The 17,483-nt window shown below is 36.7% G+C and overlaps 1 protein-coding gene and 1 pseudogene across 4 annotated transcripts in view; one reads left to right on the top strand and one right to left on the bottom strand.

The window, feature by feature from the left end:
* Nucleotides 1-17,483, bottom strand: part of SRBD1 (S1 RNA binding domain 1) — a 345,104-nt gene that overhangs the window by 292,061 nt on the left and 35,560 nt on the right. For all 4 annotated transcript variants that reach the window (XM_036752226.1, XM_036752227.1, XM_036752228.1 and 1 more), the window contains 2 exons: nt 14,914-15,010; nt 13,520-13,655 (listed from right to left, as the gene is read on the bottom strand). In XM_036752226.1, the coding sequence (XP_036608121.1) occupies nt 13,520-13,655; nt 14,914-15,010 (233 nt within the window). The remainder of the gene's footprint in view (nt 1-13,519; nt 13,656-14,913; nt 15,011-17,483) is intronic.
* On the top strand, nt 6,752-8,884 carry LOC118844358 (annotated as a pseudogene).

Here is a 17,483-nt window from a genome sequence, read left to right as displayed (position 1 = left end):
TAACATATGAGAAGAACTTTCCCAATCTTAAAGCATTAAAAAATGCTAGCTATAATTATTACTGTATGACTACTGATCACTTTTAAATGGCTTTATCTAGTCTGTCAAGAAAAATAAAACATGGGGGAGCAGGAAATCTATAGCAAAAGGTGACAAAAATGTCACTCAAAATTTATAAGGGATTGACAGAATTGTATAAAATTAAGGTCTATTCCCCCAATAGATAAGTGGTCAAAAGATATGAACAGACAGTTTAAAAAAAAGAAGAAGTAATTACTAACTAAAAACTGACCAAAATGCAAATTAAAACAATTCTAAAATGTAGCCTTACACTCATCATTAGCCAAAACAAACAATAAAACTCAACGTAAGGGGAGCTGTGGGAGAAGAGATACACTATTATGCCAGTAGTGAAACACTAAGTACAGACTTTTGTGGAAAGCAATATGGCATTACACAGTAATAGCTACAAGATAAACTGCAATTATATGTAAAATGTCTTCTGAACCTTGAAACACTAAATAAATATTAATTGTTACTTATTAATATTATTCCAAAATTACTGACATAGTTTAGACTGGTAATCAATCCCACTATTAGAATAAATACCCCAAGCATGTAACTGATAGGAAAAAACACTGTCCAAAAATATTTCAAACAAACTTACTGAAATTAAACAAAAATGTAAAACAATCCCTATTTCTAACAACTAAAGAACTGGTTAACAAATTTTGGGAAATGTAAAGAGATGCCATGAGAATACAAGGAAATTTTTTTTCAATTATGACTAATCTCAGCTTTCAGTCCGTTGTAAATCTGAGGAGTGAGTCACAAATGTTATCAATTGAGGCAATGATAAGACTGTTAACATTTTTAAACAAAAGTAAGCACCTAATAGATGTAGGTGAAATGAACTTTCAGTTGTACTCTGTCCCCATAACTTACTTTGTATTCTGGTGGTTTGTGCACATCTCTTATGTCCTCTACAACACAATAAACTCCATGAGAGCAAGAACTTTATCTCAATCTTGCATCAGCCATAGCCACTACTACAATAAATACGGTGTAGATGCAAATACCAGTATGACATCTATACTACAGAGATCAAAGAGGAAAAGAACTGATATGTGCAAAAACATTTATAGCGGCTCTTTTTGTGGTAGAAAGAAACTGAAATTCCAAAGTGTTTATATCAAGTGGGGAATGGCTGAAAAAATTAGGGTAAATGTGAGTGAGTATATGTGTGGGTATGTGTGTTTGTGTGTGTATGATGAAATACTGTTATGCTGAAAAAAATGATAAATGGAATGGTTTTAAAGAAACTTTCTATGAACTAATGCAGAGTGAAGTAAGCAGAACCAGGAGAACAATTTATACAATAACAACAATATTGCGAAGATAAATAACTTTGAAAGACTTGGGAACTCTGATCGACACAATGACAAACTTTAATTCCAGAAGATTCATGATGAAACACGCCACCCACCACTTGATTGAAGTGACAAGACTCAGAACGTAGACTGAAACTTATTTTTTGGAAGTGGCCAATGTGAGAATTTGTTTTGCTTGACTAGACATGTTTCTAACAGTGCTTTTGTTTTTTTTTGCTTTCTCAACTAAGGTGAATGTTTAGGGGAAAAGGTGGAAGAAAACAGGGAGGTAGGAGGCATAAGGCAGATCTTCGTCTGAAATAAAAAAATTTAATTTTAAAAAAACCACAGGTGTGCAATTCTTGATATATATATAACCCTGTGTGAGTCACTAAACTGCTCTCTGTATGAGTTTTATATCTATAAAATGGTATAGTACAGTAAATCGAGAATTAGCTTCAGTATCACAAAGGCCTAGGTTAAAGTCTCACCTCTGATGCACTCTGGGAAAGTGATTTAATATCTTCAGGACTCTCAGGTAACTCTCAGACTGTAAGCTTCAAAGATGCTGGCATTATACATTGGTGAAAGACATTCCTCACTGGGCACACCCTACTCCGATCCACCCCTTCCCACACAAACAATTTGTGGGATAGTGTAAGGATAACATTTAAATAATCCAGATTAAAGTTCTTTGAATTCTTAGAAAATAATTGTTATATAAAGCCAACTTAATATTATCATTACTATTGTTATACAAAGATCCTATAACCTTAGGATCACAGAACAATAACATCAGAGATTTAGAGCTACAAAGCATCTTGGAGGCCACTGAGTCCACCACTGCTCATATTTATATATGAGGAAATGAAAGCCAAGGTGGAGTGAAAAGCCCTACCAAATAGGTTACACAAATTCTACTTAGCAGAGCCAACAGAAGACAACAAGTCCTCTGACCCCCAATGCAGCATTCTTTCCACCATACCGCACTGCCTCTCTACTCAGTTCCAAAACTTGATGGTGGCACGAGGATGATCCTGGGCCATTCCAGTAAGAAAAATTCAGGCAAAACATAGAAAAAGCTGGAAAGGATTCTAGAAGAACTCGGTAACAGATTGTCTGTTTTCTGAAGAATAGTCTAGCTGAGACCAGCAAAGATAGCAGGTTAGAAGGAAGCAGTACTGTCCAGTTCTACCCCCACAATTACTCCAAGAAAAAATGAGTTGTAAAATCTAAGGGAATTGCAAGAAAAAAACACAAGTCATTTTGCTAGTCCAGATCATCATAGGAAACAAAGAAAAGACAACACATTAAGGACAGGGTCTATCAAGACTGACACCATACAAACCCTTCCAGCACTGGTACTGAAATGGGGGCCGAATACTAACGGAAGTCAAGCAAAGATGGGCCTGACACTGGGAAAGGAGCAAAAAGGAGGCAATTGGCAGCTCTCACTCTGACTAAAGAGTTATACTATGATATAGTTACATGTGTGTATATGTATATATGCATGTATGTATATGTATACACATATATTACATAAATTATATAAACGTATTTATTGTTATTGTTATCATTAGTATTGCGCAAGTGCCCCCTCAAAACCATAATGCCATCAAGAGTCATTTGTTTGTTGTTGCTGTTCAGTCACTTCAGTCATGTCTGACTCTTCACGACCCCTTTGGGGTTTTTTGACTAAAGATAATAGAGTGGTTTACTATTTCCATTCTCCAGTTCATTTTACAGATGAGGAAACTGAGGCAAACAGGATTAAGTGACTTGCCCAGGGTCAAACTGGTAGTAAGTGTCTGAAGCTGAATTTGAACTCAGGTTTTCCTAACTCCAGGACCAGCACTCTATCCACTGAACGACCGAGGTGCATCAAGAGTCACAGAAGAAGTAAAATAAGTCAAAGGGTCTAGGAATGGTTTTACTACGTGTTGATTATCTTAAAAGAAGAGAGGAAGAAAGAGGGTAGGTGAAGAGAGGAAAAAGGAATGAACTTGGGAAGAAAGGGGTAGGAAGGAAAAGGGGAATTTATCTTACAGAATCCATGTGTACCACGTCAAAGTCTATAGAAAAAAGGAGGAAGGCGGTAGGGAGCAGGTTGAATCTCACTGCCTAGTCAAAGGAAAGATAGAATATATGAACTCACACACTGAGAAATGGGTCTAGAAATACATTCAACTCAACAGAGAAAACTGCAGGAAATAGGAAGCAGGGTAGTAAAGAAACAAGATGAAGGGCAGACTTGTGAATCAGTCATAGGCAATATAAATTCTCATCTTGGAAGGTAGATCATAAAGAAGGGTTTAAGAGGGAAGCAAGAAAGGTTAAGAATGGGTAAAGGAGAAGGGAAAAAAAGAAGGGGAAGGAAGAAGCAGCAGACTGCATGAAGCAATATAGAACTACTGCTAGGCACACTCTCACCAACTTTTTCTTCGTTGACTACAAAGAGAAGAAAAAGTACAAGTAAACAAAAGGGGCAAAATATACACTTAAGATCATAACTGTAAATGTGAATGGGATGAACTCACCCATGAACAGAAGAAGATAGCACAACAAAATCAGAAAACAGAATTTAACAATATGTTCTTTACAAAAAACACACTTGAAATATAGACTCACAATGAGTTAAAATAAGGGTCTGGTGCAAAATGTATCCCACTTCTGATGAAATTTTAAAAAGCAAAGGTCTGAACTTAATTGATCCCTCCTTCTCATTCTCATTTCTTGGATCTTCATCCAGATCACAACTTCTAGCCTCAGTTCCCCCTCTATACTACTTCATTTGCTGACCTCATCAGCTCCCATGGATTTAATTCCCATCTCTACAAGTGAAGGACAAAAGAACAAAATGCTGACTTCCCAAATCTTTCTATCCTGCCCCAAACTCTCTCCTGTCCTCCTAGGTCACAGTGCCTTTCAGACATCTCAAACTTTGCTGTCTGATTGGACATCTTAAACTCGTCCGGCTCTTCATGACCCTATTTGCGATTTTCACGGCAAAGGAACAGGAGTGCTTTGCCATTTCATTCTCCAGCTCATTTTTCAGAGGAGAAAATTGAGGCAAACAGGGTTAAACAACTTGCCCAGCTCCACACATTTAGTACCTGAAGCCAGACCTGAATTCAGGTAAGATACTCTTCCTGACTTTAGGCCCAGTACTATGCCAACTAGTTGTCCAGATATCTTAAGCTAAACCAGTCTAAAACATAACTCATTATCTTTTCCCCCTAAGCCTTCCCTGCCAACTACCTTCCCTATTACTCTAGAGGGCAAAACCATCTTCTCAATCCTTCAGGCTGGCAAGCTAGGAGTCATCCTCAACTCCTCACTATCACTCATCCCTCCATATATCCAATCTGTTGCCAAGACCTGTTGATTTCCCCTTTGTAATATCTCTCAACTACTCCTCCTCTAATATTGCCACCATTTTACTGAAGGACTTCATGTATTCACACCTGGACTATTCAAACAACCTCGACTCTCCCTGCTCCAATTCATCCTTCATTCAGCCACCAAAGTGATTTTCCTAAATTTCAGGTTCAACCATGTCACCCCCTACTCAGCAAACTCCAGTGGCTTCATATCACCTTCCAGAGCAAATATAAAATATTCTCTTTGGCATTCAAAGCCCTTTATAAACAAGCCCCCTCCTAGCTTCCCAGTCTTCTTATACCTTACTTCCCAACAGGTACTCTTCAATTCAGTGACACTGGCCTCTGGGCCATTCCACAAACAAGACACTCTACGCATTTTCTCTGGTTATCCCTCATGCTCACCCTCTTCAACTCCATCGAATGACCTCCCTGGCTTCTTTTAACTCTCAATTAAAATCCCATCTTTTGCAAAGAAGGCTTTACCAACCAGTCTTAACTCTAGTGCCTTCTTTCTGTTACTTCCTATGTATTTTCTATATACATAGTTTGAATATATTTGCATGTTGTCTCCATCATAAAATGGTGAGCTTCTTAAGAGCAGGGACTGTCTTTTGTCTTCTTCTGCAGGCCTGGTGCTTAACACAGTGGCTGGAACATAATAGGCATTTAATAAATGTTTAATAGATTAATGAGTAATTGATCTCAGAGGCAACAACAAAAAATGACTTTTTAAAAAGAGATTACCAGATATGATTGCAATGGAATATTAACTGTGCTATAAGAAACAATAAGCAAGATGATTTCAGAAAAACCTGGGCGGGGCGGAGCCAAGATGGCAGCTGGAAAGCAGGGACTTGCTTAAGCTCTCCCCCAAATACCTCCAAACACCTGTTAAAATGGCTCTGAAAAAATTCTAGAGCTGCGGAACCCACAAAATAGCATAAGGAAGCAGGTCTCCAGCCCAGGACAGCCTGGATGGTCGCTGGGAAGGGTCTATCACACAAAGCTCCAAGCTGACCACAGCCCAGTATGGGCCACACCAGGATAGATGATACCAGGAGTCAGTCTGGAACAGGCCTTAGGGCCATGAATCATTGAGCTTTAGCAATTACCAGACTTCTCAACCCACAAATGCCAAAGACCAAGGAGCAGGTTAGTGGAAAAACTGCTATATCGGATTAGAAAGCAGTCCAGCCTGGGGGTGGCGGAGATGGTGCACTTGCTTCCAGAGCTCCAGCTTCAGCTGCTTGCAGAGTCCCTGGCTCACACAGTGGGCAGAATCAAGTGGCAGACCAGAGCGGGAGTGCAGGGCTTGCTTTGCCCTGCTCAGATCTGGGCCGCAATTCTGGTTGGTGGTTCTTGGGGGAGGAAGAGCGCTGCTGAGGCAGAGGTTTCAGTGACAGTGCAGTGGAAGTAGCTCTGAAAACAGCAGCGCAACCCCTAAAGATTGGGACAAAGCACTAGAGAGCTCGAAGCTCGAAGGTCAAGTAGTTGGCTGGGAACATGGCCAGGCAGTGAAAAAGGATGCAGACTCAGACTCAGACTCAAGAATCTTTTTTTGGTGATAAAGAAGATCAAAACATACAGCCAGAAGAAGTCAACAAAGTCAAAGAACCTCCAAGAAAAATATGAATTGGTCTCAGGCCATGGAAGAGCTCAAAAAGGATTTGGAAAAGCAACTAAGAGAAGTAGAGGAAAAATTGGGAAGAGAAATGAGAGAGATGCAAGAAAACCATGAAAAACAAGTCAATGGCTTGCTAAAGGAGACCCAAAAACTTACTGAAGAAAATAACACCTCAAGTACACTAACCCAAATGGCAAAAGAGTTCCAAAAAGCCAATGAGTAGAAGAATGCTTTGAAAGGCACTGAAAATGGAAAAGGAGGTTCAAAAGACCACTGAAGAAAATACCACATTAAAAATTAGATTGGAGGAACTTAGCCAGGCTCCTGAGAATGGTAAATAACTCTGACGGACTTCAAGAAGCATTTTGACTTCCCCTTCTCATGTAAAGTATGCTCAGTTCCTTTCCAGTGGTTTTGCTGGAAACCATATCTCACTAAACAGGTGAACCCAGATTTACTATAGAGCAAACAGAATTGCTGCAGCGCCTTCGACATACTAGAATGACCCAACATGAAATTTTTCATGCTTTGGAAATTTTGGATCGTGTTGATCAAAAGCATAATGACAAATTTAGGAGAAGGCCCAGCTATGGAGGTGGTTCCTATGGAAAGAGTACCAACAATGTCCAAGCATCTTCCTCTACAGCTATAGCTTCCACACAGACCCAACATTTGTGGATGTCCCCACCACCCAGCAACAGTTATGACACTTCCCCAGAACCCTGTACTACTAATCAAAATGGAAGGGAAAGTAATGAAAGTTTGTCCACTTCGAATGGAAAGATGTCTCCCACTTGTTATCATGCAAACAGGATGGGTCAAAGATCATACAGTTTTGAAGCCTCAGAAGAGGCCCTAGACGTAGACAATAAAGTGGAGGAATTAATGAGGCGAGACAGTAGTGTGATAAAAGAGGAAATCAAAGCTTTTCTTGCCAATCAGAGGATTTCCCAAGCAGTAAGCAAAGGTAACAGGATTATGACAAGAAAAGTCAAAAGACTGAAAAAAAATGGAAGGAAATATGAGATATCTCTCATTAAAAAACACCTAACCTGGAAAACAGATGAGAAGATATAATTTAGGAATCAATGAAAGCCATGATTTAAAAAAATTGCCTGGATATCATATTTCAAAAAATCTTGAAAGAAAATTGACCAGACCTATTAGAACAAGAGTGCAAAAGAAAAATATAAAGAATTCACTGGTCATCTCCTGAAAGAAACCCCAAATGAAAATTGCCTGGAATGTTCCAGCCAAAATACAGAATATCTACGTTAAAGAAAAAAATATTGCAAGCTGAAAAAAAGAGTTTAAGTACCAAGCAACCACAGTCAGGATCACACAAAATTTAGCAGCTACCACTATAAAGAAGCGGAGAACATAGAATACAATATTACAAAAGGCAAAAAAGAATGACTTACCTAGAAAAACTGAGCATAATTCCTTTGTTGATTCTCAAAGTAAACTGTCACGTCAGTACTAAGGGCTACTTTTGCTCCCCAAAAAAATTAGATTGGAGCAATTAGAAGCTAGTGACTTGATGAGAAATCAAGATATTATAAGACGGAACCAAGGAATGAAAAAATGAAAGACAATGTGAAATAACTCATTGGAAAAACCACTGACATGGAAAATAGATCCAGGAGAGATAATTTATAAAATTATTGGACTACTTGAAAGCCATGATCAAAAAAAGAGCTTAGACAACATCTTTCAAGAAATTATCAAGGAAAACTGTTCTGATATTCTAGAGCCAGAAGGTAAAATAGAAATTGAAAGAATCCACCAATGGCCTCTTGAAAAAGATCCCAAAAAGAAAACTCCTAGGAATATTGCTGCCAAATTCCAGAGTTCTCAGGTCAAGGAGAAAATACTGCAAGCAGCCCCTTAGAAAGAAACAATTTGAATATTGTGGAAACACAATCAGGATAACACAAGATCTAGCAGCTTTTACTTTAAGGAATCAAAGGGCTTGGAATATAATATTCTGGAGTTCAAAGGAGCTAGAATTAAAACCAAGAATCACCTACCCAGCAAAAGTGAGTATAATGCTCCAAGGCAAAATATGGATTTTCAATAAAATAGAGGACTGCCAAGCTTCTCAGTGAAAAGACCAGAGCTGAACAGATAATCTGACTTTCAAACACAAGAATCAAGAGAAGCATGAAAAGGTAAACAAGAAAGAAAAATCATAAGGGACTTACTAAAGTTGAACTGTTTTGTTTACATTCCTACCTGGAAAGATGATGTGTATAATTCATGACACCTTTCTCAGTATTAGGGTAGTTGAAGGGAATATACATATATATAGATAGAGGACAGAGGGTGAGTTGATATGAAGGCATGATATCTAAAAAAATTAAATTAAGGGTTGAGAGAGAGAGAAAGGGAAAGACAGAATAGGGTAAATTATCCCACATAAAAGTGGCAAGAAAAAGCAGTTCTGTTGGAAGGGGAGAGGCAGCAGGTGACAGGGAATGAGTGAATCTTGCTCTCATTGGATTTGACCTGAGGGGGGAATAACATACACACTCAATTGGGTATCTTACCCCACAGGAAACCAGGGGGAAGGGGATAAAAAAGAGGGGATGATAGAAGGGAGGCCAGATAGGGGAGGAGGTAATCAAAAGCAAACACTTTTGAAAAGGGACAGGGTCAAGAGAAAAAATTGAATAAAGGGGGACAGGATAGGATGGAAGGAAATACGGTTAGTCTTTCACAACATGAGAGTGTTTTACATAATGATACATGTGTGGCCTATGTTGAATTGCTTGCCTTCTTAGGGAGGGTGAGTGGAAAGGGAAGAGGGGAGAGAATTTGGAACTCAAAGTTCTAAAATCAGATGCTCAAAAGAAAAAGTTGTTTTTGCATGCAACTGAGAAATAAGATATATAGGGAATGGGGCATAGAAATTTATCCTGCCCTACAAGAAAGTAAGGGGAAAGGGAATGGGAATGGGGTTGGAGGGGAGTGGGGTGACAGAAGGGAGGGCTTACTGGGGAATGGGGCAATCAGAATATATGCCATCTTGAAGTGGGGGGGAGGGTAGAAATGGTGAGAAAATTTGTAACTCAAAATCTTCTGGAAATCAATGCTGAAAACTAAGATATTAAATAAATAATAAAATAATTTTAAAAAACAAAAAAAAGGAGAGAAAAGAACACAAAGGGCATACAAGCTACCGGTTGATTTTATGTACTTAAAAAGAAAAGAAAGCTATATGTAATGGAAACCTGCAGTTTCATGTACCATCTTTTTCTGTTCTACTGTGTGAATGTTTTAATGTGTTTGTTAAGTTCAAAATAAAATTAATTTAAAAATAAAAATAAAAAACCTGTAAAGGCTTACATGAACTGAAACATAGTGAAGTAAACAGAACCAGAAGCACATTGTACACAGTAACAGCAATACTGTTTGATGAAGAACTGTGAATGACTTAGCTATTCTTGGTAAGACAATGATCTAATACAATCCCAAAGGACTAATAATGAAGCACACTACCCACCTCCAGAGAAAAAATTGGTATGTTTGGATAGAGACTGAAACGTGCTATTTTTCACTTTCTTTCATTTTTTTTCTTTTATTGAAGTCCTCTTGTACAAAATGACTAATATGGAAATGTTTTACATAATTGCGAAAAAAAAAAACGGACATAGAGATTACCAGGGAAACGACATGTTCCTGAATGGTATCACAGACAAATAGTTTCAACACATAACATGTACATACCACATGATATTGCATCTTGATATTCAAAGAAAAGTTAAATGAGTTTTGTCATTGTTGCTGCTGTTTAGTCATTTCAGTCATGCCTGATTCTTCATAACCCCATTAGGGGTTTTCCTGGAAAACATACTAGAGTGGTTTGCCATTTTACAGATGAGGAACTGAAGCAAAGAAGGTTAAGTGACTTGCCCAGGGTCATACAGCTAGTAAGTGTATAGGGCCAGATTTGAACTCAGGTACTCCTGACTCCAGGCCCAGAGCTCTATCAACTGTACCACCGAGCTACACAAAGAGACATATATTTAAACTATAATAGAGGGAGAATATAAATGGACCCCTTTCAGAACTTGACAAATTAACCAAAAATTAAACAAAAAAGAACTTCAATAGAATTTTACCAGTTAGTTTTAGCAGACTTCAGGTGATTACTGAATGGGTACTGAAAGGAATCAACATATGGCTTGGCTGTAAGTGGCACTTTCACAAAAACTCACTGTATTATGACTAACAACCTCACAAAAATAATGAGAAGTATAAATATGGAACACATCCTTAACTGATAACAACGCAATAAGAACATATTCAATAAAGGACCATTGAGCAAAAGACTGAAAATTTACCAGAAATTTAAAAATGTAAGCATAAATAAGTGGTGAGTCAAAGAATAAATTGCAGGAACAATGTAGATTTCCTTAAAGAAAATGACTACAGTAAAACATCAAAATTTGTGTGATGCAATCAAAACAGTTCTTAGGGGAAAAATGATATCCCTGAACATTTTCAACAACAAAGGAGAGAAAGATCTGAGCAATGACATAGGCATATAACTGAAATAACTGGAAAACCAACAAATTGAAAAACCTCAATTAAACACCAATAAAAAAAAAAGCTAAAAATCAATGAAGACCTTAATAAACTTGAAAGCTTAAAAAAAGCCACTACATCAATGAGTGAAATTATGTGCTGAATTATAAAAAAAAAAAACAATAAAATAGGTATCATCATCATGCTCATCATCACTAACATTCATACAACATGTACTATGTGCCAGGCACTGTATTAGGCACTTCACAAATATTATCTCTTTTGATCTTCACACCAACCCTGAGAGATAGGGGCCATTATTATCCTCATTTAAAAGGGAAGGAAACTGAAGCAAACATTCACAAAAATTAAACCATCAGCTAACTTGATTTTTTAATGCAAAAGAACAAATTACCAGTATCAAAAATAAAATAAGCAGAAAACAAGCAAAAAACCATATGATTAAAAACTATTTTCTCCAACTACAGGCTAATAAAATCAACAACTTAAATTAAATGGATGAACATTTGCAAAAACATAAAATGGCCTGATTAATAGAATAAGAAAAAGACAAATTAAACAATTCAATCTCATGAAAGTTGAAGCCAATAAATTAATTCTAAAAAAAATTTCCTGTAATCAAGTAGATTTACAAGCAAATTCTAGCATATATTTAAAAAACAATTAATTCCAATATTACAAAAACTATTCACAAAAATATCAAAAGAAGGGATTATATAAAATGTCTCCTATGATACAAATACTGTCTAGATAAGAGGTGTCAAATACAGAGTCCACAGGTCTATAGGCCTGCAACTCTCCTCAATGAAGCACAAAACCAGATTAAAACGCAACTGGGAAGCTTTTAACAAAATAAATAAAAACACAAAATGCAGCCCACATGAATCCCTATGTATGGATTATTGGCCCCATTTTTATAGCCAAACCCAAATATACCTTAAGAATACTGACACACAAATTTTAAATAAAATATTAAAAAAGAGAACAACAATTTATCACTAAGATTACAAAAATGACCAAATTATATTTGTTCCCAGAATGTAAGGTGGGTTCAATATTAGAAAAATTATTATAAAACTAGTTGACCATATTAATAACAATCATATAACAATATCAACAGATACAGAAAAAGACTTTTACCAAAGACAGCACTCATTTCTGTTCAAAAAAAAAAAATAAATTCTAGAAGATACAAGAATAAATAGGTTTTTCTTTAACGTGCTAAATAGTACATATCTAAAACAAATAAGAGGCACTCTACTGTAACAGGGATAAATTAGTGGCCTTTCAAATAAGATCAAGGGTGAAACAAGATTGGACTAGTTTATTCTCTTTTGCATACTGCATATATTGCATATAATGTGCATATGCATATAGTGCATATAATGCAATAATAAGAGTTGTGAATTGGCCCAAACATTATGAAAAACAATTTGCTACTATATCCAAAAGTCACTAAACTCTGCATATCCTTTCACTCAACAATATCACTACTAAGCCTATTCCCCAGAGAGATCAAAGAAAGAGGAAAAGGACCCATATATGTAAACATTGATAGCAGCTTTTTTTCTAGTAGCAAAAAACTAGAAACAAAGGCGGCATGAACCATTTGGGAATGATTGAACACATTATGACATATAAATGGAATACTACTATAAGAAACAATAAATTCTCTCCTACCTCATCTCAAACTCTTTCCCTTATGTCCCAGCTAAAATCCCACCTTCTTCAAAAAGCCTTTCCCAATCCCCCTTAATTCTAGTGCCTTTCCCCTAATGATGATCTCTTATTTGTCCTGTTTATATCTGGTTTGTATATGATTGTTTTCAAGTTGTCTCCCCTATTAGACAGTGAGCTCCTTGGGAGTAGGCAATGTCTTTTGCCTTTTTTCCTATATCCTACATTTAACGCAGAACTGTGCCCATAGCCCGAGCTTAGTAAATGCTTGTTGACTGACTGAGAAGCATAGTTTTGGAAAACTCTGGAAAGACTTTTCTGCAGAATGAAGTGAGCAGAACTAAGAAATCAATTTATAAAATAACCATATAGTTATAAGAAAAAACTTTGAAAGACTTGCAAACTCTGATCAGTGCAATGAGCAACCACAGTTCTAAGGTATGGAAGATAAAGCATCCTATCCACCTCCTAACACAGAAGTGATGGATTCAGGATACAAAATAAGAATGTTGTCTGGTTTTATGGACATGGATAATGCAGGATTTGTTTTGCTTCAGTATGTGCACATGTATACTTCTTATAAGAGTTTTACTTTTTTTAATGGGGTGCAAGGAGGCTAAAGAGAGAGAAAACAGATTTTTTTTGTTCATTGATAAAAATTTAATTTAATTTAAAAATAAAAAATGGTCTACCTAATTTAGAATGGCTCATAACCAGAAGATTAGGCAAAAGTAGATTGATTTTTCTGGAAAAAAAATATCCAAAGACTTTTTTAGTAAGACATGGGGAGGTTCTTATCTACTTCAGTGAAAGAAATAAAACAGTGAAATCATAGCTCTTTGTAAGCACTGTACTTAGTAGTATTATCATTATCACCATCACCATCACTATTTATAAGCAATTTACATATTTACCTGATGATGCTGAATATTCTTTATATTGCATGAAAAGTTCTGGTAAAGCTGAAATTTATTGATATCTTTCTCTCTTTCATTCTTGGATGACAACTTTGCCAAAGAGGACTGAATATAAATAGACCTACGTGAGCACCTATAATGCACAAAGAATAAGCAGCTAAAAATAGATGTACCACTGGAACAGTAATAAAAGAATATTAGTAGTTTATAACAGTAGTTAAAATACCAAGGAATTATTTTAAGCATTGCCTTTCATATTCAAAGATGATGTTCAATGGAACATAAGTCTTTGTGTGTTTGTCTCAGCAATTGAAATGGGTTATGCTTATCTATTTATAATCTCACCTGGTCCCTCTTTAGATCAATAATAGGCCTGGATGACATTACGGATATCATTCACAGTCATTAAATTTATTAAAGACAACCATACTACCAAACAATAACAACTAGAATTTCTATAGCATTTTAAGGTTTGCAAAGCACTTTACAAATATTATCTCATTTTATCCTCACAATTACCCTGAAGCTTGGTGTGATTAATATCTCCATTTTCTAGAAGAGGAAACAGGCTAACAAATGTTAAGGGACTTGGCCCTAGGTCACACCACTAAGAAATATCCAAGGCCAGATCTGAACAGAAGTCTTCCCAACTCCAGGTCCAGCACTCTATCCTGATGGTCTCTTCTAAAACATTTTGTTCCAATGGCTTTTTTATCATCTAATACCATGATTAACCCATTTAAAAACAATGCCTACTCTTATGCTACAGGAATCAAAAAGACATGAGAGAGGATCTGATACAAATTTAGAAAACTTTCACCAAACAGCATGAATATATGAAAACTATTTGGAAATGTGTTATTCTCCCCATTCAACTCAGTAAAATGTAAATTCACACAGTATCTGAGAAGTTAAGCTGCTAATGTTCAAACCTTTAGAAGAGACAATCATTGTCTATCAAAAATGATCTAAAAAAAAACAAAGCACTTGCAAAAATATAAAGTTAAAAGATCAGTGTCTGAGAGACAAAATGACATTAGTATATAGATATGGCCTCAAAGTCAGGAAGCTCTGGGTTCCAATTATGCTGGCTCCAAGACCCTGGGCAGGCCACATAGCTGAGACAACTCCCTAAGACTGTTAGGCAATGACCAAGAGCCAATCTGGATTCGTAGAGGGAGTTTCCTCATCCAAAGTTCCCTAGACTAATGAAATCATAGGTCTGATTCAAAAGCAGAAAAAAAAAGTCTACTCTGAATATAAATTTCTGATATGAATTTATCTTCAAAGGATTAAACGAATTATGACTCTGTGCCATTGGCATTAACCAAAAGAGACCTAAGAACACAATCCCACAGACCAAAAACCCGTAATGTAGAAGAACAACATACAGTTTCCTGATAAAATCCAACGTGTCTTTATCTTTAGCAAACATGTCAGCTAAGATATGCTGCACTCCTGTTTCGATCTCCTGAAGAGTTGAAAGTCCTTTGGAAGGAAGGTTGGAAAAAGAAAAGAAACATAAAATATTTTTCAGAGCCTACATACAATTAATAAATTTCTGGTCCAAATAAAATCTAAAACACAAATTTTCAAAAGGCATAAGAGCATAGCCCCCATGTTAAATCACTCTAATTCCTATCCTCACTAACCTAAAACTGCCTGAAAAGGAAGAAAAACTTCCGCAAAAAAGCAGTAGTCTCCCTAGTACTCTTAAAACTTTTCCTTAATGGGTGGGTCAGGAATTATTATGCAATTTTTAATCTGTTTCTTTCTCAAAAAATCACTCAAGTCCTGTTGACCAGGATCTCAGCTCCCAAAAGAAGCAGTTCTGAGGCCCAGGGAACACCAGGTTTATTCACCCAGATGATTATTTTGTGACCTTAAGCAACTCTTCTTTCTTCTCTGATCCCCAGCTCTTTAATCTCAAAAACATGTACACATGACACCACCAACCTCCTTCCTCCCTCAACAAGTGATCCAGAGGACTACATGTACTGGGAAGATTAAAAAACAGCAGAACTTCTGTGAGAAAGACAATCAATACCTGACTAAAAGTTGGAACCCAGCACTAATACTCCTACTCTGTCCTTTTTTAGGTCCATGAGAAAGCAAACTCTCTTAAGATACAATGAGGTAACTTCTTCCAACACATTAATGGAGAGTTTCCCAGGCTACATGATGACCATCTGGGAAAAACCATTCATTGTTTGCACATTTTTTGAGGTTCAAAGCACCTCACATGTGAGCTTATGGGGAGAACTATACTCTAAAGGTTATCTTTAAATAAAATGTAATGAGGAACTCATATACACAATAAAAATGATGGAACTCTAAGGCTTTCCTATACCCACTATAGAAAACCATCTTAGTTTTCAGAGGATCCCAATGTGAGAGGCTCATACTTAAAACCCTCTGCTCTAGTTCTAGCTTAATGCAACCAAACAATTCCTCAAGAGTCTAAAAAGTTTAGCACCTAGATAAAACAAGACCTACAAGAAATCCAAAGCTAAAGAAGTAAGAATTTTCAAAAAATAAAAAATACAATCTCTTGTCCTAGTAACTAACTTTCTCAAGCTACTCACCCAATTACCAAGTACATTATCAAGAAGACATGGCTAAATGTGTTTTAGGAGAGAAATAAGACAAGAGAAATTTTGAGAGGCCTTTTAAAAAATTCATTTACACAAGGTTGTCCATGAGTAGTGTTTCTTTGAACGGACACCAAAGAATTCAGAAAAAGCCACTGGTGGTGGGGAGGGGAGAAAAGGGTGCGGGATTTCAGCAGGAACACAGTGCCAGTCAGATGGCCCTCATCTCACTCTGCTCATGGTCAGCTATGCCTACCCCTACTCGAAAAACCAATGAAATCTGTTCCTTACATATTCAAGAATAAGGCCAAAAATATATAGCATTGGAAGGGTAGTTGATTACATGAGAGAAAATGCATAAAGAATCAGGGTAGGAGTGGTGACAAGAACCTTTCCAATGAGACTTTATTTCTCTTGGTTTTAGACTACCATTATTGATCCCTCTATATTGCTAATTGGAAATGGGGGAGAGAGAAGAGAGGTAAGCTGGGCTGTGCTAGGCCAGTTATTTATACTGCTACTCTTGTACCTATTCTGTGTACCCACTCACCAATAATTCATAAGCATCATCATATGCTAGATATCAATGTCTAACAACAGTATCTCCCCACCAATGTCAACTTAAGCAGACAGGAACCACTGGGGACGTAATTTATAAAACATGGTACTTTTGAGAGCAAAAAAGGCAAAATAAATTCAAGCTTATTAGACTATCAGAAGAAAAAAAGTAAACAGAGGATGAAATTATGAAGATTTGAAATCTCCAGCATTCTGTACTGAAAACAAATGCTATGCCTTAAGAGAGATCATTCTGCTCAGAGCAGATAACTCTTAATACCTGGTTATGCACTACCACCTCTAGGCTCAATTGTCATGGATGCAATTACCTGGTAGTAACTATGCTGCAGGAAAAATTATTAATTAAATGTTCCAACTTGCTGGAAAAACTGTGGTGAGCTTGAAATTAAGATAATTATAAAAATAAGTAAGTTCAAATTCTGTCTTTGCTTCTGACGCCAAATTCAAACAATTCTGCTTTCTCTTTTCATCATTTAATTGTATTTCTCTCCCCCCACTCCAAAAAAAGACAATATGTATGTATTTATATACAAATAGACAACATTCTACCAAGTATAAACTACCAGAGGCAAAAGAAAAGTCAGTCTGTGCTACCCTTCTAAAAGGTTTAAGACAGAACAGTGGTATTTTGTTATCAGATTACCCTCTACAAACTTATAGTTGGAAATGTAATCAGAACTTGACACTAGAACTTCCCAAGGTACTGAACCACTAGACCAGAACCATCTTCTCAGATTGTTTGATCTTACAATTGTACGGGAGGCGGGAAAGGGGGGGGGCATATACACATG

The sequence above is a fragment of the Trichosurus vulpecula genome, chromosome 3 (assembly GCF_011100635.1).
Source record: "Trichosurus vulpecula isolate mTriVul1 chromosome 3, mTriVul1.pri, whole genome shotgun sequence".
NCBI lineage: Eukaryota > Metazoa > Chordata > Mammalia > Diprotodontia > Phalangeridae > Trichosurus > Trichosurus vulpecula.
Note: the sequence above shows the minus strand (reverse complement) of the source record. Positions and strands in the feature narration are given on the sequence as shown.